Source organism: Rattus norvegicus, chromosome 12 (assembly GCF_036323735.1).
Source record: "Rattus norvegicus strain BN/NHsdMcwi chromosome 12, GRCr8, whole genome shotgun sequence".
Lineage (NCBI taxonomy): Eukaryota > Metazoa > Chordata > Mammalia > Rodentia > Muridae > Rattus > Rattus norvegicus.
In genome coordinates this window covers 21,127,330-21,155,258 of record NC_086030.1, presented here as the reverse complement: position 1 = coordinate 21,155,258, position 27,929 = coordinate 21,127,330, and the positions used below count along the sequence as shown (strand labels likewise).

Here is a 27,929-nt window from a genome sequence, read left to right as displayed (position 1 = left end):
TTCCTACATAACTAAAAACCCTTGCAAATACCCTGGCCTTACAATTTGGTGGCTATATATTTTAAGAAATTTTTCTGTTTAGGGCTATGCTAAGTTATGAAGATAGCCCTGACAGAAAATAAAGCTTGATGAGTTCTCATAAAAAAAAAAAAAGTCAATAGTCTTTACTCTCATTTAGTAGGACTAACAGGACTACTGAGAAACAGAATTATTCTCTCCCAGAAATGAACCCCAATAAGATTGATTATCCACTACAAAGTGGTCAACCCTGAATCTACATACACACCAACAAAAATGAACTCAGTGGGTTGTTTTTATATATTTGTAGGTATATGTGTAACTATAATAAAGAAGCTAACAATTTGAGTGAGAAGGGGAGCATTGAATTGGAGGGAGAACCCACAGAGGGAAAGGATAAGGGATGCAAGTGGTATTTTTATAAAATAATTTAACTAAAAGGGTAAAAAAAAATTAAAATGAGAATTGTTTACCAAAAATGCTTTAATTCAGATGTCAACTATGAATAACTGTATACCAGGATCTGCATTTCAACATGAATTTATATTAGAATTACAAGTTCTATGTTGATTAAACTTTGAAAATACATTATCAATCACCCACTTTGGGGCAGGGGATAGCTTGTCAGTTTTAGTCTGAATAGTTTTATAAAAATACCCATACAACTCTATATGAACATGATATATTTAACAGAATATTAAAAGGTTAGTTGTTTCATGTGAAACTGTATATATTGATTTGAATCTGAAATGTTCCCAAAGGCTTGTGTATTGGATGCTTGATTCTTGGATAGTGGCAATACTTTAGGAGGTGAAATAAAATTCAGGAAGACCTTTTGTCTGTTTTTTGGGAGGAAGGGGTATATATTTGTTTTTAATATACATTGCTGTTGTATATCATTACAGAGTAAACCTAGTATTCACCCACTCCTTTGCTGTTTCCTATTTGTTTTAATGTTAAAAAGTGCTTGCTAACCCTTTTGCAAACCATGAACTACCCATGGTAAGGGGGTCAAGTAACTACTATTTGAAATTATGGCCTAAAATAAATATTTACACCCTTAAATTGGATCTGTCAGATAGTTGGCCACAGCAATACCAAGTTAAATAATATAACCACAGTAATTTAGTAAATCTGAAATTGCAGTGAGAACTACATACATAAAAGGCCATGTACCCTACCTCGAGTCTCTCAATGTATTTGTTACATTACATATTTAACAAATTTTCTGTACTTAAGCTGAGTGCCTTCATTCAGATTTCTAAAACTATATAATACAGAATGTACTTATATTATGAAATCGGTTCAACCTTGTCCACTAGATTTCAGTATAACTACCAACTTTCATTCACGTCAACCACAAATGCCCCAGATTGGAGGTCAATTTATGCTGACTGGGAATGACCATCCTGCTTGTTTGTACACAACTGAATACAACCTGAAATAGTATTTTTAAATCATTTATTATTTCCAATTAACACCCAAATAACATGATCAGAATGTCTTTACATTTTAGGATTTTAATACAACCCAAATGAGAGTATGTTTTATTTCACCTCTTCCATTATCTTCTTCAGCTTCCCTGCCTTCTGCTTGTCTGTGATGACCAAGATGTGGGTATCTGATATGGCAAACTGAATTCCACATTACAATCATTTCTCTTGATGTCGACAGATCTGCCATCCTTTCACTGTGCTGTCAAGTCAAATCTTTCATTCGCTTGATTTTTTAAACACAGTGATGGGTATTTAGAACATGAACACAGCACCTAATAACTCAAGAAATTTTCATTAATTTTTTTATGCCTCAAAATTTTATGGCTGGGCACAGTGGCACATAACATTTAATCTAAGCACTCACAAGACTAAGGCAAGATAAGCAGGACTTTGCTATCAGTCAGGGTATTTGTACCAAGACCTTATCTCCAAACTGAAGTTAGGGAGACTATACTAAAAGTGATTTTAAAAAATGTCCTTCCCAGTAAAGCATTCTGGACTAGCTGAAGTTAACTCCAGAATTGCTTTTAATTCATACTATAGTTGAGTATAAATACAGGAGCAGGAGACATGGCTCAAAGAGTAAAGATGTTTTCTACAAAGCCTGATAACCTGAGTTTGATACTAAGAATCCACCAGGTAGAAGGGAAATGACTTTGGGGTTTGTCCCGACTTTGATATGCTATGGAGTGCATGCCCAGATAAATAAATATAATAAAGCCTGTAAGGTGATAACAGATGTAATTTAAAGACAGATTACACCAATAGCAGCCAAACACTGTCACTGCCCTAAGTGCCGAAATTCAAGTGCGCTCGCTTTTATAAGTGATGCTCAGTGTCATGTAATTTCCACAAAGTTCCACAAGTTTCTACAGAACTAACGCAGACAGGACTCCTATAGCATCTCTGGTTCAAATGGAAGTATGGTATAGCAACAATTACCCCGAGCTGTATTGTCCTTTATCCCCTTTATATGGTTTGCGAAGTTTAGAGGCTCATTCTTGTATTGTAATTGTCATTTTTTTTTAAAGTTCTCATGTAACCCAGGCTGGATTTGAAACTGCTTTGTAGCAAAGGTTAGACTACAATTCCTAAACTCCTTTCTTCAACCTGCCAAATATTGAGATTACAGGAACGTCTCAAAACACCCAGCAATGAGTTCCAAATTCTATTCAGAGTTTGGGGCATTCCTCCCTTTCATTTTCACACCACTGGGGTGTGGTAGTATGTCAGAATGTCAAGTGGAAAACTTTGCCCTATTTTCTTTTAAGTCATGGTGTCTTCCTCTATTGCCTGAGTGCAAGTGATCCTCCACCATAAATATCTGTCTTATGTTGGGTTAATGTACTGGCTAAATTATTTGCCACAGTCAAAGTTCTTTAATAAACAAGAGTCAAAGGTTTCCTTCACTGTTTATTCATTTGATTTAATCCCTTGTATAAGTGGTCCAATGTACAGTAAGAGCTGACTTTTGGATAAGTACTTTCCAATCACAGGGTTTCCTTACCTGTAAGAAGAGTGTTGAATGTTTAAATAAAGTTTGGTTTTTGGTGAAAAGCTTTCTTGCCTTCTCAATATTCATAATACATTGTCTGATGTTGAGAAGTATTACTCAGAAAAAATTTGTTAGATTGTTTGCATTCAGAGGCCTTCTTCGCAGTATGAATCTTCTGATGCCGTTTAAGATTTGACTTATCGTAGAAAGCTTTCCTACACTCCTTACATTCATAAGGTTTCTCACCTGTATGAGTTCGCTGATGTACAATGAGGTGTGAAGTGCAGTAAAAAGCTTTCTGACATAATTGACATTCATAGCGTTTGTCACCTGTGTGAGTTCTCTGGTGTCGAGTCAGGCCTGACTTACGGTAGAAGGTCTTCATACACTGCTTACATTCATAAGGTTTTTCACCTGTATGAGTTCTCCAATGATGGCTGAAACTTGACTTACAGATAAATGACTTCCTACATACTGTACATTCGTAAGGTTTCTCACCTGTGTGAGTTCTCTGATGTACAGTTAAGTAGGACTTGGTGGAGAAGGCTTTCCCACATTCTGCACACTCATAGGGCTTCTCACCTGTATGAATTCTCTGATGTAGAGTAAGTTGGGGCTTTTGGCAAAAAGCTTTCCCACATTCCTTACATTCATATGGCTTCTCACCTGTATGAATTCTCTGATGGTCAGTAAGCTCTGATTTACGATAGAAAGCTTTCCTGCATTCAAAACATATATATGGTCTCTCACCTGTATGCACTCTCTGATGCTGAGTGAGATGTGACTTTTGGCAGAAAGCTTTACTGCATTCTGTACATTCATAGGGCTTCTCACCAGTGTGAGTGCTCTGATGTCTATTGAAGCTCGTTTTCCAATAAAAGCACTTGCCACATATTTTACATTCATAGGTCTTTTTCCCTCTGCGGATTTTCTGATGAAGACTCACTTCTGACTGCTGAGAAAACTCATATCCCTTCTGGACAAAGAGCTTTTCATGCTGTCCCTTATGTTTTGGGAGGTATGATTCAATAATAAAAGGATTCTCAAAGTCACTACATTTGTAATGTTTCTCTCCCTCGTGCACTGGGTCATTTTCATTAAGGTCAGACTTGTTACACTTTATCTCGGATACATTACATTCAAATGATTTCACCCTTATCTGAGCCATCTCTTTGCCAATAAATGCTGTGTCAACTAAGGATTTTGCATATTCATTGAACTTATGGGTAAGTAATACTGCTTTTGTGTTGAAGGATTTCCCTGGTATAAGACTCTGAAAGTAACCTTGTGAACTTTGAAACCTGTATAGACTAACACGCTCTGGATGTCTGACAGATTTTACAGTTCCATTAAGATCATCGGGTTCTTCTCCAACTTCTACCTCATCAACATCGTTATGAAGATACACATCCTTCCACAGAGTAAACTTTCTAGGACTCATTCCTAGTGAGTCCTCACTCTTTACAGTCTGATTTGAAAAGCAGTTTGTGCTCACAGTGCAAGTATTCCCTATTCCAGCCAACTCCTCTGACGTATCACTGTTGAGAGGAACTTGACACACATGTCGCGCTTTGGTTTCTGGACTGGTCTCGTTTAGGGTATTCACTTTTTGGAAATCTAAAATGACAGTAAGACATATTAATATGCACAAATTGGACTATCTTAACACACACACACACACACGATAACACACACACGCACAACACAAATTCTTAATTTAATCTTTATGCTTTACCCATCTATTTGCTTTTAAATCATTTTACCAAAAATGCAAAAACTAGAAGTCATTAGATTGCTTACCAAATGTTGTAAATTTTCTTTTACCTAACCCAATGTCACATGTGACTTCTAAGTTTAGCATATATTAATGTTACAAACAAAATGTGTATTATGTTTACACACACAGACACACACACTCAAATTAAATACTGTCTTATTTTTATACGTGTACATGACGTACACTGAATATACTCATATCTACCTTTCTCAGCCCATACCTGTAGCTTCTCTTCCTCCTTGCACACACTCCCCGTTCTACTTTTCTGAGTTTAATTCACTCTAGGAAATATAACTCCTATACTTTCACAAGCCACTGATCACTCAAAACTGTTCAAACATACATTTGTTTCTTTAATTTCTCTGACAACTGGGTTTTAGCATTTTTGGTTTTGATTTTAAACGATTAAAGACATTATTTTCAATGTGTTTTTTTGTTTATTAGAGCCAGCTTCACAACCTCAAATTTGATTTTAGAGAAAGCTTAGATGTGTATTTCACAGCCACTGGGATGGTATATACTATAAATGTCTCTTCAGTCTCATTGATGCACATTGTTTAGCTGTAAAGTTTTCCTCCTGAGTTAGCTGTTGACCATAATAGACTTTTTAGCTACTAGATCCCAATATTTCACTCATGAAAGTCAATGTCACTTAGGTCAGATTTCTTTGTTATATTTTTTCTGATATATATTATTTTCACTTCAAGAACACTACTTTTTTCTTTTTAATGGAACTCAGAACACCAATATTCAGTGCACAAGCATTTGAAATGAATATATTTTAATGGATTGGTTCCTTTATGAATGTTCAGTAAATTTCTTTATCCTGTCTAAATTAATTTGGTATGAAGTTGGCTTACTGATGAGTGCCTTTACAATGTTTGTTTCAAAAAACATTATTCATATTTTAAATTCCTATGTACTTTGGCCAGTGAGAAGAGATGGTACATACAGCAAACAACCATCTTCCTTTTTATCTGGCCATCTGCTTTAAATTTAGGAACAATTCAATTTGGAATTCTTTTTGGAAGAATCACATTAAAACTTTATCTTAAAAGGTCTTCTAGTTTGTTACATAATGGTGACAGCATGTCTAGACCCTCTGTGATTTGTGATTATTTCTTGATTTCATGTCCACAGTATCTCTTAGTCTCAAAAACTGAATGAGTACCACATCAAGTACCTCTCTCAAGTTGGATTCTGGTACAGCACTTCAGAGTACGGAGCAATCTAACTGGTTTCTCCTCCAGTGCTTGGCAGTTATAAAGTCACTCTCAGTCAAGAAACACTCAACTAAATTTATCCTTTCTGACAACTACGGGTTTCCAGTTATCCTTAGGACTGCCTACATTCTCCAGACTTAGCCTTGTGCTTATGGCTTTGGGTTTTCTCCGCACAAGGAGATAATTACAGGCTACCTAGTGTGTGCGTACAAACATGTGTGGGCATTATAGTTCTGTGTGTGCACACACATGTATGTGCACGTGTGCACATGTTATAGTTTTATTTTTTTCTTTTTAGTTGCCCTAAAGACTTGGAATAGTTTGTCCTTTGTTACCTCTCTCTTTTTACTCAGACTCATAAAGCACTCTTAATCTACTGCTTTACTCTAACACTCTTCTCTCAAATTTCACCTGTAACTGCAACAATACATATAATTTAATATGAGCCTTAAGCTACTCATTCATAAATTCGTATCTCTGTTTTTAATACCCATAACTAAGACTTTGGTAAATAGCCACCTGCACATTATGTAGCAAACTTGGAAAATACTCATCTCATAGTTTAATTACATACAACTTAGTTTATTAGACTTTTCCTAAAATAAAACAATATATGTTCCTTCTCTAAGATCCCTATAGGGAATGGATTTAGCCATCTGAAGGATTGGGACATGGAGGTAAATTTTGTTATTGTATCTGATTAGTTCTCATCCTCTTAATCCCTAAGCTTAATCCTATGCTCTGATGTACCTGGGATGCTCTGGTGTGAGGCTTCTACAATCCATGACCCAAGTCTTTGCTCCAAATTGAAGATCAGCTCAGGTTTGGTCTTACAGTGCCCTGTAAATGGAAAATATTAGACTTCTAAGCCAGGCAGAGAGAAGAAAGAATCTTTATTGAGGAGACAGCCCATGATGAGATTAGTTTTGAAAGATAGTTTAGATTCCATTTTTCACTCACCCAAGAACAGCAAGTTGCTATAGTTCTCCAGCATCACATCCCTGTAGAGAGTTCTCTGACCTTCATTCAGGTCCTGCCATTCCTGCCAGGTGAATTCCACAGCTATATCCTCAAATGACACCAACCCCTGTAATGACACATTTCTCCTCAGCTGAGAGCTCATCGTTCTATGTGGATACCTGTCTTACATAACACAAAACTTGATTTATATTCTGTATCATGGGAGAAAGTATTATGTTACCTACACATGAATTTAATAATTAAAGAACAGGTAGTTATCCAGTTTTCCTTAAAGGTGCTGAACGATCCTTATTACTAGGAATAAATGGATTAATAAATTCTCCTCAGGGAAGCACCTGATATAGTCCAAAGACACAAGTACAAACATATTGTTGATGTGTAAAAAAAAAAAAAAAAAAATGGGCAGTGTTCTATGTATAACAGGAGAACGATGTAGAAAATACAAAGCATCTATTACTTACACAAGATAGAAATCAAATGTTTTCAGGGATGTGTTCTTATGAAAATGAAGCAACAGAAATCCAATTATAACAACACAAAGGACATAAGATAGGCCAACAGAACTACACAGAATACTGTATCTGAGTATGCTCATATAATGCTCATATATGCTCATACCAGTAAATGTTGAAGCCATTTATTATCCAGTGATTTTGTAGTTAAGTAATTATAAGTTTAATTTCAAGGCTTGTTAATAATCGATTATATATAAGTAATTGCCCAAGGCTGGAGAGATGGCTCATCAGTTAAGAACTGACTGTTCTTCCAAGGAAACCAAATTTTTTTTTTTTTTTTTTTGGTTCTTTTTTTCGGAGCTGGGGACCGAACCCAGGGCCTTGCGCTTCCTAGGTAAGCGCTCTACCACTGAGCTAAATCCCCAGCCGGAAACCAAATTTGATTTCCTGATCCCACAAGGTAGGTCCCACCCATCTAGAACTCTGATTCATAGGATCTGATAGTGTTCAAGGGCACTAGGCACAGTAATGTTAAAAAGATATGTGAGCAAAACACTCATACACCCATATACATAAAGTTTTTAAAAATTAAACCTGCTTTAAAGATAATTGCAGTAATAGCCAATCCTGTATTTTCTTACTAAACAAAAATAACTGCTACTGTTAGGGACCACATAAAATAACTATTATCTATTTCCTAAATCAAAGAGTCTAAAAGGAGGCATGGGGTGCTATGCAATATGTAAATTAACATGAATACTTGACCATCTACATCATTGACTTTGACCTCTGATTTATAGACAGTTGATAGTTACAAGAAGAGGGGTTCCAATCCTTCTCAAAGATATATAGACAATTAGAGAGATATTCCCTTCAGTGATATAACTGCTTATGAGTTATCAATGCTCCTAGTAAGTAACCCTAACTACAGCTCACTGACCAGGACTTAAGTAGAATAGTTTCTTTCACCTATTCACTGGTGTTATCTGGGTGAATAGAATTTGATGCCTTCCTAAGAAATATTCACAAAAATTCAGAGTTACCATGCTCAATCGCAGAAGTATTTGGCACTCTATAATGGGAACTTGCAAGTCCAATGAAACAGAAGCAAGAAAGACTATCATCTTCATAACATATACCTAAAACCCAAAGAGAATTCCCTGGACATTATTCCAAATAGGAGGACTGAATAAACACACCAGACAGGCGACAAAAAGGCTGGGGCTGTAGCTCAGTGATACAGGGCTTCCCTAGCACATGAAGCCCTGGTTTCAATACCCAGTAATGCAAATAAATAATAACCCAGCAAACTGGTTTAATCTGCTTCTGATCAAAACCAACTTTAAGAGAAAAAAATCATTACGCCATTAAGGTTAGATACTGTTCATCATTAAAGGGTACTAAGTCAAGAACTCAAATAGGAACCAGTAGGCAGGAACTGAAGCAGAAACAACAGGGAAATGCTACTTACTGGCTCTCTCCCTCTAGCTTAGTCAGTTGCCTTTCTTATACAGCCCGGGCCTACTTGCCCACAATAGCACCACCCACAGTAAGCTGGGACTCCTACATCAATCAGCAACCAAGAAAATTCTTAACAGACATGACCACAGGTCAAGCTAACAGAGGCAACTGCTCAATTGGGAAGTTTCTTCTCCCCAATTATGTCAAGTTGATAAGCAAGATTAGCCAACACAGAAAATGTTCACACATGAGAATATGTCCAGACAATAACAAAATACCAAATTAAAGGTATCTACTGTAGCATCAAAAATATACTAACCTATCAGAGAATAAAACAAAGTAAAGTTATCAAAAAATTAACAATTACATTAATGAACATAAAATTATATATTACAAATATACAGCAAATAAATGGATAAATTCTACAACAGTATCAATAATTTTTCTTAAGTCAGTAAATTTTCTTCTTAGATGTTAAACAGTTGATTTCAATGTTGTTATAAAAAAAACCTTACACAGTGGCAAGACAGATCAGAGGATAAAGATGACTATCAGGAAGTCTGATGATCTGAGTTCAATCCCTAGGTCCCATATGGCGGAAGGAGAACCAACTCTCAAAAGTGGTCCTCTGATATCCACATACATGCCACAAAAAAAATAAATTCTTAAAAAATGAACACACAAATAATGACAGTAGTATAGGCTTTATTCCTACTCTTCCAAACCCAATGCTTCCCCCTGTATTAGTTACCATGGGTTGCAATAAAAACATATACAGAATGGGTGAGAGTGAGATTTTTGTCACAGGTGTGTAAGTTAATAAATAGTCAAGGTTGCAGGTGGTTCAGCTGCTGATAAAGTCATCTTTATCATCTTGACATCCAGGTGACAGCCTAATCAGAGTGTCTTTCCATGGAAGAACAAGTTAATTCTCCCTTCCTCTTGTTTTCATGTCTTCAATTTTAAGGCTTAAACTGTGGCTTTGGGCATGGTAGATAAATGCTCTTACACTGTGTTAGCACCCAGCTTTTCATCCTCTTTTAGATGAGGAAGTTCAACTGTAGAGTATTAGCACCCCACACATATTTTCTCATTTAATGCACATTACTTGCTATAAGCCCTATCTGCACATACAGTTAGCATGTGGATTTGAATACAGACTTCAATAGAGAAGTTCTGGGGAAAAGTTCAACACTTCAACTATAATAGCTCTGATCTGCCATGGTTTTATCAAAGTAAAATACTGAAGAATCACAACATTCCCATGAGCCAACCTGGAGCCTCCCTTTGCTATCTGGGCTCCCTCTGCACTGCGAATGCACAATGATGTAGTCTTCTAAGCAGAAGTCAGAGGTGTCATCCACACACTCGCATTTTCCCTTTGTCATGAGCTTTGAGAATGTGCTACACACAAAAAAATGTTTTCCCTCTGGTACTCTGAGTCAGAGAAGTAAATGTTCTATGCTCTTGGTAACAGATTAGTATGAGCAAAAAAAAAAAAAAATTGCTTCTGATCCTATTGGAAAATTAATCATCATAACAAAATCATTGGAAATAATAAGCAGTGTAAGGATGCTGTTACAAACTGTCTTAAATGCTAATTAAAACTCAACAAAGATTACAAATAAGAATGGCACTTAAGCCCTACTAAGTGGTATAACTTAGTATTATTTATTACTTAAGCCCTACTAAGTGGTATAACTTAGTATTATTTATTGTAACTTACGGTGTGATTATTTTTTATTATAACTTATTTATGCTATTTAGGATAACATAAGTGTCACATAACATGCCCTGTGCTTACCAGAGGGACTTAAAACACAAATGACAACAACATATCTCGGGTACTGGCCACTGCACTGCAAAAGTATACAGAGTCATGAACAGACAGCATAAGCCAGTTTACGGTGAGTGAAAACGAACAAGAAACCAGTAGACACTTGAGGACACGTAGTGCTAAGATCCAGGTATGTTTCCATCTTTTATGTCTTAAAATAAATTAAAAGTTGCCACCTCTAGTTCAGGCAGAAAAAAAAAAAAGTTCTGTGGACTAGAAACGTAGCTCATTTCCATCGCACTGAGCTATGACGTTCCAGGTTTGACACATTTTTTTTTTTTAAATCCTACAATGAAAAAGATAGCAAGTAAGAAAGGAGGTTAAAACTGATTGAAAATGGGAACTTCTGGGTCAGACAGAGGTGACTGCAGGTGACAGCAAGAGTGAGAAGGTCAGGGTAACAAAGACAGACTTTATTCTGAACAGAGGGGGATCCTGAGAAAAGAGGAGACTAAGTTGAAAATGCAGTAAGACAGACAAGGCAGTGAGACGCAGAAGAGGGCCATTGGCCTAAGCTCAAGCAGCAGAGTGGAAAGAGGCCAAAGACCAAGGTGTGCCTAGAGGCAGGCCAGTGGCCTTGTGGAGAACAGACTGACAGACACAGGAAGGGCCAATGCAATCCATCACGGATAGGGGAGCAGCTCATAAGGCCCCACCATTCCTTAAGAAGGATGGACAGTATGTAAATGCTGAATATTCCTTAGTGGTATTTGCCACTGGTTAACCTATCCTTGCAGTCAATAATCCCCTAGCTACACTCATGCTAGCAACCCTACTTAAATGCAGTGGGCCATTAATATAATTTAAAAATAAACAATAAACAAATGAACAAACAAGAAAGAGAGGGGCTTCTTGGGAAGGAACATTCAATGGGAAGGGAAGACGATAAAAGGACAATAGGGCATTAATCAAAGTACACTATGCATATGTATGAAATCATGAGATAGTTTTTTAAAGTTGTATCATTTGTGGTAAATGTTAAACTCATGATACCGTAAAAACATTTTTTTAATCATTTGGGAACAGAACACAATGTACTCTGTGCCCACTGATGGCCCAGCCTGCTGCCCTATAGTCAGTAGGAAACTAAAGGCAAAAAAAGCTCCCACAGGAGCTGAAGTCACTTTGCAGGAATGAGACAGGCCACCTGGGTCCCAATTACCAGCCCATCACCCACCCCACAGAGAGAAGAGATCTGAGACCCAGTGACCCAGTACAGAGTTCTGGCCTGTTGACTCCAGAACCACAAATGATTCCCACCAATTATAGTCCTTGGTTCAAAACACTGACCCACACACTCACCATTTCTGGCTTCCAGGACATCGAGCGTCCTCCCTATGGAACTCCCCGCACCAGCACGTCACAGGGCAACAGAGTCTACAGCACAGCCACCTAGACCTCCAGAGTAGAGGAGACTGAGCCTAGGGACGCATCCCAAGATGGCGAGCTTCAGAGTAAAAGGCTCTATCAAGACTGGGAAAACCTGCCCCCTATTGTTCATCTGCCTGATTCCTCAACCCAGTGCCTTCAATTATACAGGAGGGGCTGCCTTTGGGGCCCTAAGTTAACAGCAGAGTCACCAACCCATGAATGAATGAAGCCAGCCTAACCAGTACTGTGAGTTGAACACCAATCCTATGTATACATGTCTACATTTTTTCTATCCGACTCATCTTTTAGTTAGAGGAACTCACTACGTATAAAGTACCTACTGTTTTGCCAATATTAGCAAAGTGTCATTAAATTTTAGAATCCTATCTATCATAGGGGTAATAATAATCTACACTAGATAACAAGCCCCTTCAAAATTTTTTAAATACAATATTATTGGGCTGGTCAGTAATTTAGGCTAGCATCAGATGGGTTCTTTTTGGTAGGTGCACCTACCTGATGGTTTAAGAGGCAGATGAGCTTCAGAGCGTCACCTAACTGTCAACTGGGGCATCTTGATTCTCCTCCTCTAGTGGCCTACTGTGGTCCTCCACTCAGATAGCAGGGATCTGAAAGAAAGGTGAATGCACTCAAGAACCTTTACAGTGCAGGCACCAGACCAATACACTTTCCACATTCACAGCCTCACAGGCGATGTGTCAAATATTCCAGATCCAAGGTTCAGGAACCAGAGCTTCCTTTCAATTGGACTGTCCTGGATATGGACAGAGAAACCAAGTTGCAAGTTGCTGACATTTCAAAGTTCACTGTCATTCAGCCATTGCTTGTAGACAAAGTTGCTGCGCCTGTTCCAAGTCAAGGAACTTCTCCCAACAAGTATTAAGAAACTGGCCTAACTAATTAGACTCTGGGATATATATATACATACATACATACATACATACATATATAAAAGGGGTGGGGGACAAAAAAGTAGTAGGAGGGCTTATTGGGGTGCCTAAGAAGAGCAGAGGTAGAGGTAACTTGATTAAAACACATGTGTCCATGTATGAAAAAAACTGTTAGAGAATCAATAAAAAAAAAATACTGCTGTTTGTGTTGCAGTAAAGGTGTGTAACCTTTAATGGCTGAGCCATTTCTCCAGTCCTTAAAAAAAAATTTTAAAACCACAGATCAAATCAATGCAGGCTGACAACAAAGACTAAGAGTCACCGCTAAGGGTCACCACTAAGGGTCACCGCTAAGTAACATGACTCATGACACTGATCTTGTCCTTCTCAGTCTTAGATAAAGAACACTTATTCTAATAGCAGAACCCAAGGAATAACAGTCTATTTCTGATTTCTCATCTCAGGAGAAAGCTGAAAACACGTATAGTGCTTAGTGCATAGGCACACCAATTACCATTTTCTTCATTTTTAGTACGTACAGATCACTTATGATTTCTTGCAGGTAACTACAAATCACTGTGCCTGGAACATCTTACTGTGAAAGTAACCTGAAGACATGATCCTAGAAAGCATTTCCCTTTGTTGGAATCTGGAGAAAAGATATAGCTAAATATCCTGAATTTGTTCTTTCCTGTTCTCTAAGCAAAACTATTTTCAAACAATTGATATTGATCCTGCAATGGAGTAAATACATGTAGCACACTGAAAATGTTTCTAGAACCCAGAACTCCCATTCCTAACTCCCAGAAAGACAAAATCTCCAAAATTCAAGTTGCAATGAGCCAATGAAATCTGAATTGCTATACTAGCCCACTTAGAAATTAATATTCTTCAATGTTCTTCATGTGTATGCAATGTGAGGGCAGGGCCAAACCCATGGCCTTTTAAACCACCATCTTTGGTCGACTTATTTGTAAGTCAGTCTTAGGTAATATAACTGAAGAATTGGCTCAGTATTTAAGAATGCCTGATGGTCTCCCAAAGGACCCAAGTTCAGTTCCCAGATGGCTCACAGCAACTTGTAAACTGCAGCTGCAGGATATCCAATGCCTTCTTCTGGCCTCCAAGGCACTGCATGCTAACGGCAAACAATCAATCATACAAACACACATGTTTACATATAAATAAAATAAATAATTTACTGCTAAGTTGTGGTGTTTTGGTCTTAATCTACGTTTTCTAAATAATATCATTTGCTCAACTTGGCAATTAGTTTGTTCTTGATTGAACTGAATTCCAGGTGTGTCCTACTGTGTGTCGTAAGGTACTGAACACTTTAGTTTTCTCCTACGTTCTGTCCGCATTACTATAAGGTGAACACCGTGTGAGGGAAAAGTGTCGTCCGAACACTAAAGCCACACTACTTACTAAATTCAAACAAAAACTGAGTTATTAAGGATGCTCCAAGGGTGAGCACATAAATACCTTAAAATACAACTGAACTTATGAGGTCACGTGCAAAGGTATGCAAATAGTTACTTTAACAAGTATTACATGTTGTTCGTGTATGGTAATACGCATGCTGAAATGCATTCACAGAGCATTCATGTAAAACTCAATGGCACAATGTTCAGTAGTCAAATGACCTCTGTTTCCTTCCTTTCTGTTTTTGTGATGTTTGCGTTGAGTACCTTTCTTTAGCACTCTTAAAAAAATTTTTTTAAGCTACATTATACAATACTGCATATTTGAAATGTACAATGAGGAACAGTTAACATAATGGAAACTGGACGCTGTGTTTGAGAAAATGGTCAGAGAGATAAATTTGAGGGGAGGGGCACTTACAAAGGACGAGGAGGGGCGGGGATGGCATTCGGGATTCTGGATTTGAGACCGAATGCCCCAACATTTATAAGAATCTGAAGACACCAGCAGGCTCACAGGAAGGGAGGAGGAACTAAGCATCCGGAGGGCCACAGATCAGACTCATGGAAAAGCCTCACAGACGGGAATAGAAATAACTCAACCTAACACAAACTGCAGGAATCAAACAACCTTTCCATAGCAGCGCAGAGCCCGCTGAAGTCCGCATCGGGAGCGTCAGGAAGCCCGAGCTCGAGGAGTCTCAGAGCCCTGGGTATCCAGTGCGAACGCCCGCGAGGCCTACTGCACACCCCGCTCCACAACAGCGCTTCTCGCTCGCGCGCCATCACCTCCAGACGCCACACGCACACTCACCAAGTCCACTGCTGGGGGACGCTGGTGTCCTCCCACCATCGTTCAGCACCCACAGCGTCACCACGCCACCAGAGCTGCGCGGAGCCTCCTGGGCAGGAACACCGAGCCCAAGATGGCGGCTCCCAGACAAAAGACGGGTGACAGCCAAAGCCCGCCCCTCGCCCTCCCTCTGTGTGTCCGATTGGACTCGACTCAAGTCAGGATCTCCGATTGGATAGAGTTTCGGGTCGTTCCCGGAGTGACAGTAGATGGCGACAACGCACAGCGGAAGGAGCCCAGAATGACCGGTTCTTGACTGCTGCTAATTTTAAGACAGGGAGGGTTTCCTATGAAACTCAATATATTCCTTATATTCTTATACCTAAAATCACTTAAGCTTGTGTGTGTGTATACTCTGTATAGAAACAGATTTTACACACACACACACACACACACACACACACACACACACACACACACACAAAGCTTGCTGTGTACAATGCCTGCCTCCATGACTTATAGCAAGTAGGCTAGGTCACAAGAATGTTCAAAAGAATGGGGTCTGGGATCTATTTCAGGCTCAACTAAGAGCTTTTTTTCTGGTACACCTATGACAGTCTGAACTTTCCAAAATATACTAGAAAAAAAAAAATCATGGTAAAGGTATTGCCCAGGGCAGAAATTATATACCGTCTTAAATGTGTGGGTTTTTTGGGGGTTTTTGGTTTGTTTGTTTGTTTGTTTGTTTGTTTGTTTGTTTTGTGATGAAAATAAGACTTTTTTTTCCTTTGAGTGATACACATGTATGGTTTTTTTCTTTAACTTTTTCAAAAATTCTTTTAAATCTATTTATATCATTTCTTCCTTTCCTCTCTCGGACTCTTACCATGTCTTCCTTCTCCAAATCCTTTCATATCCCCTCCCCCTCTCCATCTCAAATTAACGGTCTCGTCTATGTATGTTAAACCTGATGAGTTCTTTTACCGTTTCTTGTATGTTTATTTTTTTTTATTTTTTTTATTTTTCTTCTTTTTCTTCTTCTTTTTTTTCTTTCTTTTTCTTTTTTCTTTTTTTCAGAGCTGGGTACCGAACCCAGGGCCTTGCGCTTGCTAGGCAAGCGCCCTACCACTGAGCTAAATCCCCAACCCCTTCTTGTATGTTTATAATTTCAGGGCTGATCACTTGGTTTTGGACAATCAATAAAGGGGCACACCATGACCTGCTGAGGGGCGGGGGGGATGCTTACAATTTCAGAAGTTATTTCTTTATCATTATTGTGCAGAGCATGGTAAAATACATGGTGCTGGAGTGGTAGCTGAGAGCTACATCCTGATCCACAGGTAGAGAGGAAGAGAAAGAACCTGGGCCTGGTATCTCTTCACAGAAATAGAACAGTGACTAAGTGTTGCTACCAAGAAGCAGGGTATTGTGACAGGCCTGGCCTTGTTGCTTGTTGGACTTTGCTGTTTATTATGGGCTTTGCTCACTATGGACTTTGGACTAAAATGCAAAGTGGCTGAATGCTTTAAGTGCAGCTTAATGGGCTAGCCTAATCTGAGCAAGGATGATAGTGCTGAGATCTACTGGGAACCAGCTTAAATTTCAGAGGGGAAAAAAGTTACTAAGTGGCCTATATACCATCCTTGTAATGTTTCAGCAAAAAAGTATGGTTGCTTTTTGCCAGGACCCAAATGGTAGGAAGAGAGAATCAACACCCACAAGTTCTCTGACCTCTATATATACACACTGAGACACATGGATCAAGTATACATATGCAATCAGCCCCAAATTAAACATAAGGTGGTTTCTGAGGGACGCTCAAAAGGTTTACCATAAATTAAAACTCTAGCACACAAGGATACAAGAAGGCATGGCATCTTTACCCTAAACAAATTTAAATCTTGCTTGGTAGACCTTGGCCGTGTCTGGGAAAAGTAATAAAGCCCTGCCTAAGGTCATTTGGGTCCTGGGTAATGGATTCAGGTTGTTAGACATAGAGGCATGCACCAGAATGGCTTAGAGCCTGTAGTCCAACTAACCCCACAATGGGCAGCTGTGAATGGAAAAGCCCAAGAATCTATTAGTTTCTCAGTGCCATGAAGCTAGGTGTTTCAACTGGTCTGTATAAGCTGGAATCCTGAAGAAGTAGGTTCCAACAGACTGCTAGCAAGTAAGTGCAAGCAGTGAAGAAGAGTGAATCTTCTTTCTTCCAGTGTCATCATGTAGGCCTCCAGCAGAAAGTATGGGCTCAGATTGAAGGTGTGTACCACCATGCCTAGACATAAGTGCTTCTTTAAAATTTGCTCTGTCCCAGACTGGCCTTAACCATAGAGATCTGCCTGCTTCTGTCTCATGGGATTAAAGGCATGTACCATGTTACCTGGGCCTAAGCTTTTCATGGCCACTATGCCTCAAGATCAGACTCAAAAGCCTGTGCCATGCCAAGATCCAAATCAAAAGCCTGTGTCTTGGAGCCTCAAGATCTGGATCACAGATGTGCCCTCCATTTCTGGATTGTAGTTCACTCCAGAAATAGTCAAGGTGAGAATGGGGAATAGCTATCACAATCCACCCCTTGTCAACTTGACACAAATCATATCTCAGGCCCAAATGAAAACAATAATCAGACTTTAAATACACCTAACTTGATATAACTATACCTTGTACAACCACAAACACATTTTAAATTTAGAATAGGTCAGTGTCCCTTGGGAAACATCCTTTTAGTATCTCAACTTAAATACAATAACCACTAATATTCTCTAAATTAAAGAGCTGAAAGAAAGCATAAATATCTATACAAATTCATTCTTAACAAAATAAAGCAGAAGCATTCATGTCACTTATTATCCTCATTTCTGCAACTGGTCACATGGCCTAAGATGGTTTTTTTTGTTTTTGGTTTGTTTTTTGTTTTTTGTTTTTTTTTTGTTTTTTTTTTGTTTTTGTTTTTGTTTTTGGAAACTGGGGACTGAACCCAGGGCCTTGCGCTTGCTAGGCAAGCGCTCTACCACTGAGCTAAATCCCCAACCCCCTAAGATGGTATTTATAACTACCTTCCTCTGCTACCTATTCCATATTTCCTCTGCCCTCTGAAAGCACCTTAGGTGGTCTTGGCTCTTTTCCTGGAGGAGTGACCCCATACCTTCATTCCTGATGAGTCCAAATTAGGTTGTTGTAGTTTCCCATTGACTTAAATCACAGGACATGGTAATGCTAAGATATTCCCTAAAGGACCTCCTGCACTCCAGATATAATCCTTCTTACCTTCATTGTGGAGAGGCAATCCAATTTCCCCATGGTAATCTGGATAGATCACCCCTAACACTGTTAATTCCTTTGATTGTTGGTTTAAGGTCATTAGAGAACCAAAATGACCAGGAGAAGTCCAAGGGGCAGGACATCTGGACCTGTTGAAGAGCCTTAGCTTGTTCCAGACCCCACACAAAGCTAGCAGCTTTCCTAGTCACTTGGTATATGTGCCTGAGTAATACCCAGAATCCAAATAGACATACTGAACATTGTGCTTCTTTCTTGGTGATGGGAGAGGCCAGGTGAAATAACTTATCCTTCACCTTAGAAGAAATATGCCTGCATGCCCCACACCACTGGATTCCTAAGAGAAAGTTGGTCTTTGGATTTTGGTGGGTTGATTTCCCATGCTCTGATAAGCATGTGTTACCAATGAGTCCAAAGTGGTTGCTAATTACTGTCATTTGGTCCAATCAGCATACTGTCATTAATATAGTACATCAATGTGATATTCTATGGAACAGACAGATGATGAAGATCTCTTCTAAGATATGACAAAGGGGGCTGGAGAGATGGCTCAGTGGTTAAGAACACCCGACTGTTCTTCCAGAGGTCATGAGTTCAATTCCCAGCAACCACATGGTGGCTCACAACCATCTGTAAAGAGATCCGATGCCCTCTTCTGGTGTATCTGAAGACAGCTACAGTGTACTTATATATAATAAATAAAATAAAATAAATCTTTAAAAGAAAAAAAAAAGATATGACAAAGGGCAGGAGAGTTAATTTATGGTTGAGGCTAAACTGTAAAGGTATATCTGTGGCCTTGCCAACTGGAAGCAAATTGCTTCTGGTGGTCCTTATGGACAGGTATTGAGGAAATGACATTTACTAGATCAACAGCTATATACCATGTACTAGCAGATGTGTTAAATTCCTCGAGTAAGGATACTACATCTGGTACAGCAGTTGCAATCGGAATTACTATCTGATTTTGTTTTCAATAGTCAACTGTTGTTCTCCATGATCCATCTGTCCAGCTAGGAGAGTTAAAGGGAGATGTGGGAACTACCATCCCTGCGTCTGTCAAGTCCTTGATGGTGGCACTAATTTCTGCAGTTCCTCCAGGGATACGGTGCTGGTTTTGATTCACTATTTTCTTTGGCAGACGCAACACTAAAGGCTTCCATTTGTGAGGTCCGAATCAGACCTCCACCATGACCCCTTGAATGAGACTCACAGAGGCAGTGATCGATGCAAAAGCAAGAGGAGGTTTATTATTCCAACATTTTGGGGCCACACCATTTCAAGAGGGAGACGACCCTGAGCAGACTCTAACAGAGAGTTATATACCTTCAAACAATTGGGGCAGAATTTGAACGGTAAATAGGCAGGATACTATGTACTACTGGTGGAGTGACCTTCAAGCCAATTCGGTGTACCATTCAGGACCTTCCAAGAGGGGTGGGTTGGGAGTCACAGGTGGCTTTGTTTGACAGTTTGACTTGTAGCTGTTCCAGGAACTAAACTAGCTTTTTTTCTTCTTGGAAGGGAGGGGTCCTTGTGCTTGTAGGTTTGTGGTGGAATTTTCCCACTGGCCTTAGATCGATCCCAACTCTGGTTCTTTCACATTTAGTCTTTCCAACCATAGTAGCCTTTACTCCACAGGTCAGGGAACCAATGTGAGAATTCTTCCAACTTCTAAGTATATCTTTCCCAATTATTCATTCTGAAACTGGGAAAATAATCACAGAATAAGTTTAGGGACATACTAGACCTACTGTGAGTCAGACAGCCAAAACTCCATTAATTACCTGGCTTTCATAACCCCCTTACATTAGTCAGTGTTCTCTAGAGTCACAGAACATATAGAATGTCTTTCTACAGTAAGAGAATTTATTATACTGACTTTCAGTCTCTAGTCCAATTCCCCAACAATGGTTGGCTATGAATTGGAAGTCTGGAAATCTAGTAGTTTTTCAGTCCCAGAAGGGTAGTTGTTTCAGCTGGTCTTCTGTAAAAGTAGATTCCAATAGATGTGTTAGCAAGAGAAGAAGAATGAATCTTCCTTCTTCCAATGTCCTTATGTAAGTCTCCAGCAGAAGGTGTGGGCCAGATTAAAGGTTTGTACCACCATGCCTGGATCTGGGGCTTGTTTTGTCCCAGACTGACCTTGAATTTAGAGATTTCCTTGCCTCAGTCTCCTGGGATTAAAGGCATGTACTACTTTGCCTGGGCCTAAGCTTTTCATAGCCACTACACCTCAAGATCCAGGTCAAAAACTTGTTTTTCTAGGCTCAAGATATGGATCACAGGTGAGCCCTCCAATTCTGGATTGTAGTTCATTCCAGATATAGTCAAGTTGACAACCAGGAATAGCCATTACACCCTACCTCAAGTGGCAGACCAAAATGTTTCTTGGGATCTCCCAGAATCATTGTCAATTCAGAACCAGTATCTGATTATTTCCTTTAGCCCAGTGTACAGTTACCTTTGGAAAAGGCCATTGGTCCCTCTGAGAAAGAACTGGAGAAAGGATAACAACAAAAATTTTAGGTGTCTTATATCAAGGTCCTTCCTCAGAGAAACCTTGCCACTCTTTCATTCAAGGGGTTCTTGATCTGAAAACTGACTCAAATTTGTAAATTGATTCACTGGCTGAGATTGTCTTCTGCCATAATCCAATGTGGACTTTCTTTCATTTGTTTGAGAATTTTTCTGCTTATACAGATCAAACAGAAATGCAATAGGCTTCTTATCTATTCCATGCCTAGAAACATCATGAGTAATTAGCTAGTACCAAAGGTCCCTACAAGTTATGCCATTATAAAATGCACCTCATCTGTGTTGACCATTACAGGCTAGGTCATTATAAACATTTTTTTGTCTACTCTGCCCATTATAATAACCACAATAACTTTGCATCTGTCAAGTCAGTGCCACCACCTGGCTCTGTTACTTCAGGGCACAATTAAACAAATTGCACTTAATTCCATTGAGCAAGAGCATTGCCAACTCTAAGGCCTAGTACAAGGAAAGGGCAACAACAGAACTTCAAATGTGCTGGTGCCCCTCTCACCAGTTTGTGTCTTAATAGGATTCATGAAGGGCATGTCTTTTGGGCCTTCCATTGTGGAGGATTGAGTTTTACACAATGTATCCACTCTAGCATTGCAATTTCCCTTAGCCTTAAAACCCTTTATCAACTCTCTAAGCCAAGGAATATCAGATTTCTCCAACTCCTTTTCTGTAGGCCATCTTTCGATAAATGCTTTAGCCAACTATTCACACTTCTGACATGTGTATTAATTGTGCAAGCTTTCACTTTAAACCTAGAATCTCCACTTAATGGGCCATATCAATAAAATCAGCCTGATCTTCTTTTATGTTCCCTCCACCATTATCCCACACCCTTAAAATCCATTCCCACACATATTCCCCAGAATTCTGCTTGAATGACTTAGCAAATTCATTAAGCTCCTTTGTAGCATATTTCTTCAAGGGCTACACTTTCTAGAGTCTTTGCCTTGAGTCAACTGGCTTAGAGGCAACTATTGGTGGGCCCTGAAGAACATCGGTATTGTCTTGCCTGGCATTTTCTTCAGAGAAATCATTGCTGGTTTATCAGACAATGAAGAATTAATTTCTTCAGGTGAAAAGGGCAATATTTCAAGGGGTAGGACTGAGGATAACCCTTGAGAATTTGAGGATTCATAAGTTCTCAGCTTCAGTAGGGTCCTCCCTCTCATCCCATCCCAAATAATAGGATCCCATTCTTAGACGATTAATGCCCTTACTTTAATTGCTGGCACCTTCTGAGGCTGAGGTTTGAGTTTTCACTGTAATTCAGCCAATCTTATAATGGGGACTTCAGTTTGATTTTCTGCAACTTGATCTCTATGCCTGCTGGAGGGAAGATTCTCTTCAAGGGCATACTTAGAAACCTTTAGATTCTTTACTAGAATCTAAAGCCAATCAATTTAATCATGCAGTCCATTCCTTTCCTTTATCAATTGATCCGGAGATGCTAAGAGGAGCCAACCAGCAAAATCATTTTCTTAGTTTCCCACCAAACCGTAAAAAGTTTCTTATACCAGGTCACCTAATCCATTGCCATTCATAATTAGTGGATCAAGATAACCAAAAGCATTTACTTCTTTTAAGTTTAAAATTTAGTTTCTACCATGGGCCCCCAATAGTCTCTAAGCTCCCAGGAGAGGGAGTGGGAGAGTTTTCAGTAGCTGGTAAATTAGAAGGGGCTGGCAAGTTATAAAGCCTAATCCAAATACTTAAAAGATTCATCATTATACTTCTGTTCCTTTAGAACAAAATCAGCACCAACTCCTGTATTAGTCACAGAACTTATGGAATGTCCCTATATATTAAGGAAATTTATTGGAATGACCTACAGTGTGTAGTTCATCTAACCCAACAATGGGCATCTGTGAAGGGGAAGTCCAAGAGTCCAGTAGTTGTTCAGTCCCATGAGGTTAGTTGTTGCAGCTGGTCTTCCATATAACTGGAATCCTAAAGAATTAGGTTCCCACAGATGTGCTGGCAAGTAAGTGCAGGCAGGCAAAGGATAAAATGTCTTCCTTTTTCTGGTGTCCTTATGTAGACTCCAGCAGAAGGTATGGACCAGATTAAAGGTGTGTGCCTCCGTGCCTGGATTTGGAACTTGCTCTGTCCCAGGCTGTCCTTGAACTCAGAGATCTGCTTCCATCAGTCTCCTTGCTTAAGCCTAAGATTGTAATGGCCATTATGACTCACGATCTGGCATGTGTCATCCCCTGTCAAGAACCAGGTCAGAGGTGGGGATTTAGCTCAGAGGTAGAGTGCTTGCCTAGCAAGCGCAAGTCCCTGGGTTCAGTCCTCAGCTCTGGAAAAAAGAAAAAACAAAAACAAAAACAAAAACAAAAACCAGGTCAGAAACCTGTGTCTTCCAACCTCAAGATGTGAATCACAGGTGTGCCCTCCATTTCTAGATTGCAGTTCCTTCCAAATATAGTGAAATTGACAAGCAGGAATAGCCACCATATGCCCTTATTTTTACATGCACACAATGAATTTTCAGCATATTTACGTAGCACTCTTTCCCTTTCGAGACCTAACTGTCATCACTCCATTCCAACAAGGGTGCTAGTTGCTGCCTGGAGATTTTCTGAGCTTGCTTCCTTAAACAATGGATTGACTATATGGAGAGCTAGAAAAGCAAGCCACAGGAAAGTAAAAATAATTGCTTTATTCTTAAAGAATGGGAAGAGCCCTGAGCCTGAGAATTCAATGCTCAATGGAAACTGGCTGGTGTATTTTATAGAGACCTCCCCTTCCCCTAGTTGGCCCTATTTAGATACCTACCCTTGCTTCCATTTTCCCTCATGGTGTCTTTTGTGATTAAGAAATGACCATCTCAAGGAGCCTGGCTTCAATTTCTGTGCCTGCCTATGTTTCTCTAACCCCACTTCCCCAAACCCTTTCAATTTCAAGCCACTCCTCCCCTTCTGGGTCCAATTGTGCTGCCTTATATATGTAAGAATATATGCCTCATGGATGTAAGAATTCTGTCTCTCCAGAAGCCCTCGACTGTCAATAACTCCTCCTCTGAGGGGGGGCCTCTGGAGAGGTAGGCCCCTGAGCCTTTCCCCCTCCATTCTGAGAGGTTGGCAGGCTTTCTCTTACGCACATTCACAACTGCTGTGAGTGCATGCGTATATCTATCCTGTCATGTCAAGAGTACAATACTCATGTTTTTTGTGAGAGAGAGTTTCACCATATAGCTCTGACTGGAATTCACCATGTAGAGCCTGCTGGCCTCAGAATCAGAGAGATCAGCCTGCCCCTGCCTTCTGAGGGCTAAAATTAAAGCCATGTGCCACTGCACCAGGCAGTTTCAATGTTTTTATGACTCTGCTTTTATTTTTCAGGAAAGTTCACACTCCAAAATGACCAGTTAATTAAAACAAGTCTATGTATGTATGGGATGCCAGGCCAATGGTACACACCTTTAATTCCAGCACTCAGGAAACAGAGGCAAGCCAATCTTTGTGCATTAGAGGACAGCCTGATCTATGTGGAAAGTTCCAGGACAAGTAAGACTAATAGAAAGACCCTGTCTCAATAATAATAATAATAATAATAATAATAATAATAATAATATTAATAATAACAACAACAACAAAAACAATATCCTTCATCTGACCTCCAGAAGTACAAATACAGATACAGACACATACATATAAATTAAAACAAATAAGTGTTTTAAAAGTAAACATATGGAAATTTGAAATATCAACTAAGGAAGCATATCAAAGATCTAAAACAATAAAAGGAAGTACATGAGCCAAATGTTTGAATGAAAGTGAAGTGTAAGGCAGGGTTCATTGTTCAACAGTTGTGGCTTCAAATACTTAGGGAGTGTGTGTGTGTGTGTGTGTGTGTGTGTGTGTGTGTGTGTGTGTGTGTAGATACTATACTTTTGTCTGTGAGTACATAGGAAAGCTTGAGGCTGATTTCAAATGTATTCCTCTATCTTTCTCCACCTTTTCTTTTCCATTTTTTCTCTTTCTTCCTTTCTTTGTGTGTATGTGGGTGGGAGTGGTGGAGGTGATGGTGGTGATGGTGGTTTGAATAGGAATGACCCCATTGCCTCATATATTTGAATCCTCAGTTATTAGGGAGTGGAGCTACTTGTATGGCCTTGTTGCAGTGGTCTTGTTGGAGGAAGTATGTCGCTGTGGGTGGTGTTTCAAAAACTCAAGCCAGGCCCGGTGACTCCCCCTGCTGTGATCCAGAAGTAGAACTCTTGGCGGGGTTTCTCTAGCACCATTTCTGTCTGCATGCTGCCACACTTCCCACCATCAAAAACGGACTAATAACAGACTGACCCTCTGAAACTGTAAGCAAGTCCCAATTAAATGCTTTCCTTTGTAAGAGTGTCCACAGTCATGCTGTCTTCTCACAGTAATAGGACACTGACCAAGACAGCCGAGGTCTCTCATTGAGCGTTCTCCAGTCTCCACCTCCACAGCACTAGGATGACATACGGCTCTCTACATGGGTGCTGTCAATCAAAATGCCGGCGTTAATGCACAAGCGGCTAACACTTTACCCCCTGAGCCAACTCATCAGCTGACCTACTAACAATGTTCTTTACCAGATGCTTCCAGTTAAGAAGAAGACCCGATCCCCGAACTTTGAATCTGGACTGGCCTTGTCTCCCGTGGCTCGTACAAAGTTGTAGTATGAAAGTGTATTAGTCTGATATATAGTCAGGAAATGTTTTGAGGAATCATTTTCCTTTTTTCTTCCAGAATCCTGCCATCTCCATGAGAACACAGGGCCTACTAGAAAATAAAATATTCTTTGGAGGAAAATCCGCTGCTCTCCCCAATGGCGACCAGCTCATCTTCTGCAGCAGAGCCATTCTGTCATAGATACCTGCGCGCAGCAGAAGGAGCCCAGCTGGTTCCAGCGTAGCTTGTTAACCAGCTCGAATTGGAACTAACCTTTTGGAGGGGTGTGTATCTAGCCCTGTGTAAATGTAACCAAAATTACATCAGCAAACTGTCATGTGTTATTTCAAGTGTTTTGAAAGCTGAGTCGGGGAATGAGAAGACCCTCCCTTTTCTCCTCCCAAACTTCCATGTCCTGAGTCAGACCGACTGGCTAGCTCTGTAACAAGGAGAGCAAAAAACAAAATAAAGGGCTGGAGAGATGGCTCAGCGGTTAAGAGCACTGACTGCTCTTCCAGAGGTCCTGAGTTCAAATCCCAGCAACCACATGGTGGCTCACAACCTTATCTGTAAAGAGATCTGACGCCCTCTTCTGGTGTGTCTGAAGACAGCTACAGTGTGATTATATATAATAAATAAATAAATCTTTAAAAAAAATAAAGCAAAACAAAGTAAGTATGCTAGATTATTGAGCACAGTGCATCAATAGCAACAGCTAACAGATAAACTACTTCTGTCAGACATCACTATTGTTCGTAGCATGGTAAAGATCAGACATCACTATTGTTCGTAGCATGGTAAAGATCCCTGCAGTAGAAAGGAGAAGCCAGAGCTCATTCATGGAGGAAAAGATTATAATCAGGAACCCCAGCTGACTACCTTGATGCCCCCAATCAATTTCTGCTACACTACCAACTTTTCTGTTTTGTTACTTTGGTACCCCACCCACCCACACACAGTGTGTGTGTGTGTGTGTGTGTGTGTGTGTGTGTGTGTGTGTGTGTGTGGTATGTAAGTACATATATGTGTTTGTGTGAGTGTATGCACACATGTACATGAAGGTGCCCTGGAGGCCAGAAGATCGCAAAGAATCCCTTGGAACTGAAGTTACAGATGCTTTTGAGTCACCTGATGTGAGTGCGGCATCCTAACTCTGATCCTCACGACTGAACTTTAAAGGCTCCTAAGCCATTTCTTCAGCCTGTTTGCTCTCCTAGTCAGGTTCCTCCAGTCATTCCTGCTGGTTATTGTAAGCTCTGGTTTTATTTTTATTTTATTATTTTTTTTTTTGCTATCTATCTGCTGCTTCTGTCTATTAACTACACGCAATGTATCCTTTTACCTTTTTTGCTTGCTACATACTCAGTAAATACACTTACTCAAAACCACGGATCATTCTCTGGACCACAGAGAAAACCAGGCTACAGGACTTAACGATCTACTGCTTACAAATTACCTGACTAACAACAGGTGCGCCTTGTAGATATTCCATTTCCTTTTATTAGATGTTTCTGAGTTTACAAAAATATGTATAGAAATATATTGTGCTAAAGGTCACATTACAGGAAGAAGTGACAGTCAGCCTAACCATTAGGGGCCAAGGCTAAATAGCAAACTAAAATGATCTTTGGTTAAACTCTGCAGACTAGGGCTGTAGATTAATGGAAAGTCATAGCATTCCCTTCTCCTATGGCCCTACAGTTCCTGCCCACCTCTGACTAATCTCTGGAAAAATAGTCTTGTTCCCAACAGCTGCTGGTAAGCACTTCTGGTTGAAGTTCTCTGTTCTCTTCTAGGCCACTAAGGTTCCTTGGGCTTTAGGAGAAACACCTGTAGGGATTTCTGTGCCCTCCCATCTGGTATAACAGGGTGTCACAGTCCCTTCTACTTCCAGAGATCAGGAAAGGCATAGCTCACAAAAGGACTTTGTAGCTGTTCTGAACTGTGACAAGCTAGAATCTAAATATGTTTGAAGATCTTGTACCAATAGTACATAAAAATCATCAAGTTTTCACTGGTCAGATTATAAAGATATTTTAGGTGCAATGGGTCATTATAATCAATTTCACATTATAATCAATTTCACATTATAATCAATTTCACATTATAATCAATTTCACACATATTCATTTATTTTGAGACAAGGTTTAGATGTGCATTCCAAGACACCATAAGACTCATAGCCAAGCTGAACCTGAGATTG

At 39.6% G+C, this 27,929-nt stretch overlaps 1 protein-coding gene across 3 annotated transcripts; it reads right to left on the bottom strand.

Moving 5' to 3' along the window:
* Positions 1-483: 483 nt before the first annotated feature.
* Zfp68 (zinc finger protein 68) lies at positions 484-15,421 on the bottom strand. 3 transcript variants are annotated; one of them, NM_001107128.2, is made up of 6 exons: positions 15,264-15,348; positions 12,631-12,743; positions 12,046-12,141; positions 6,970-7,096; positions 6,760-6,849; positions 484-4,626 (listed from the first exon to the last, which is right to left on the bottom strand). In NM_001107128.2, exons 3-6 carry the CDS (start codon positions 12,064-12,066, stop codon positions 3,086-3,088), a joined length of 1,779 nt encoding a protein of 592 aa, NP_001100598.2. In that variant the 5' UTR covers positions 12,067-12,141; positions 12,631-12,743; positions 15,264-15,348; the 3' UTR covers positions 484-3,085. The 3 variants fall into 3 exon arrangements, with proteins under 3 accessions (NP_001100598.2, NP_001136417.1, XP_008767197.1); XM_008768975.4 differs by having other exon boundaries at positions 1,463-4,626; positions 12,046-12,135; positions 15,264-15,421; NM_001142945.1 differs by lacking the exon at positions 12,046-12,141.
* Between the last annotated feature and the right edge of the window lie 12,508 nt (positions 15,422-27,929).

What these genes read in the sequence shown, in the direction of transcription:
- Zfp68 (XM_008768975.4), bottom strand. Translation starts at nt 12,066, where the DNA reads ATGTCCTGGAAGCCAGAAATG. An exon ending in TGTCCTGGAAGCCAGAAATG is followed by an intron (nt 7,097 to 12,045) that starts GTGAGTGTGTGG and finishes GTGTCATTACAG; the next exon opens with GGGTTGGTGTCATTTGAGGA. An exon ending in TAGCAACTTGCTGTTCTTGG is followed by an intron (nt 6,850 to 6,969) that starts GTGAGTGAAAAA and finishes TTCCATTTACAG; the next exon opens with GGCACTGTAAGACCAAACCT.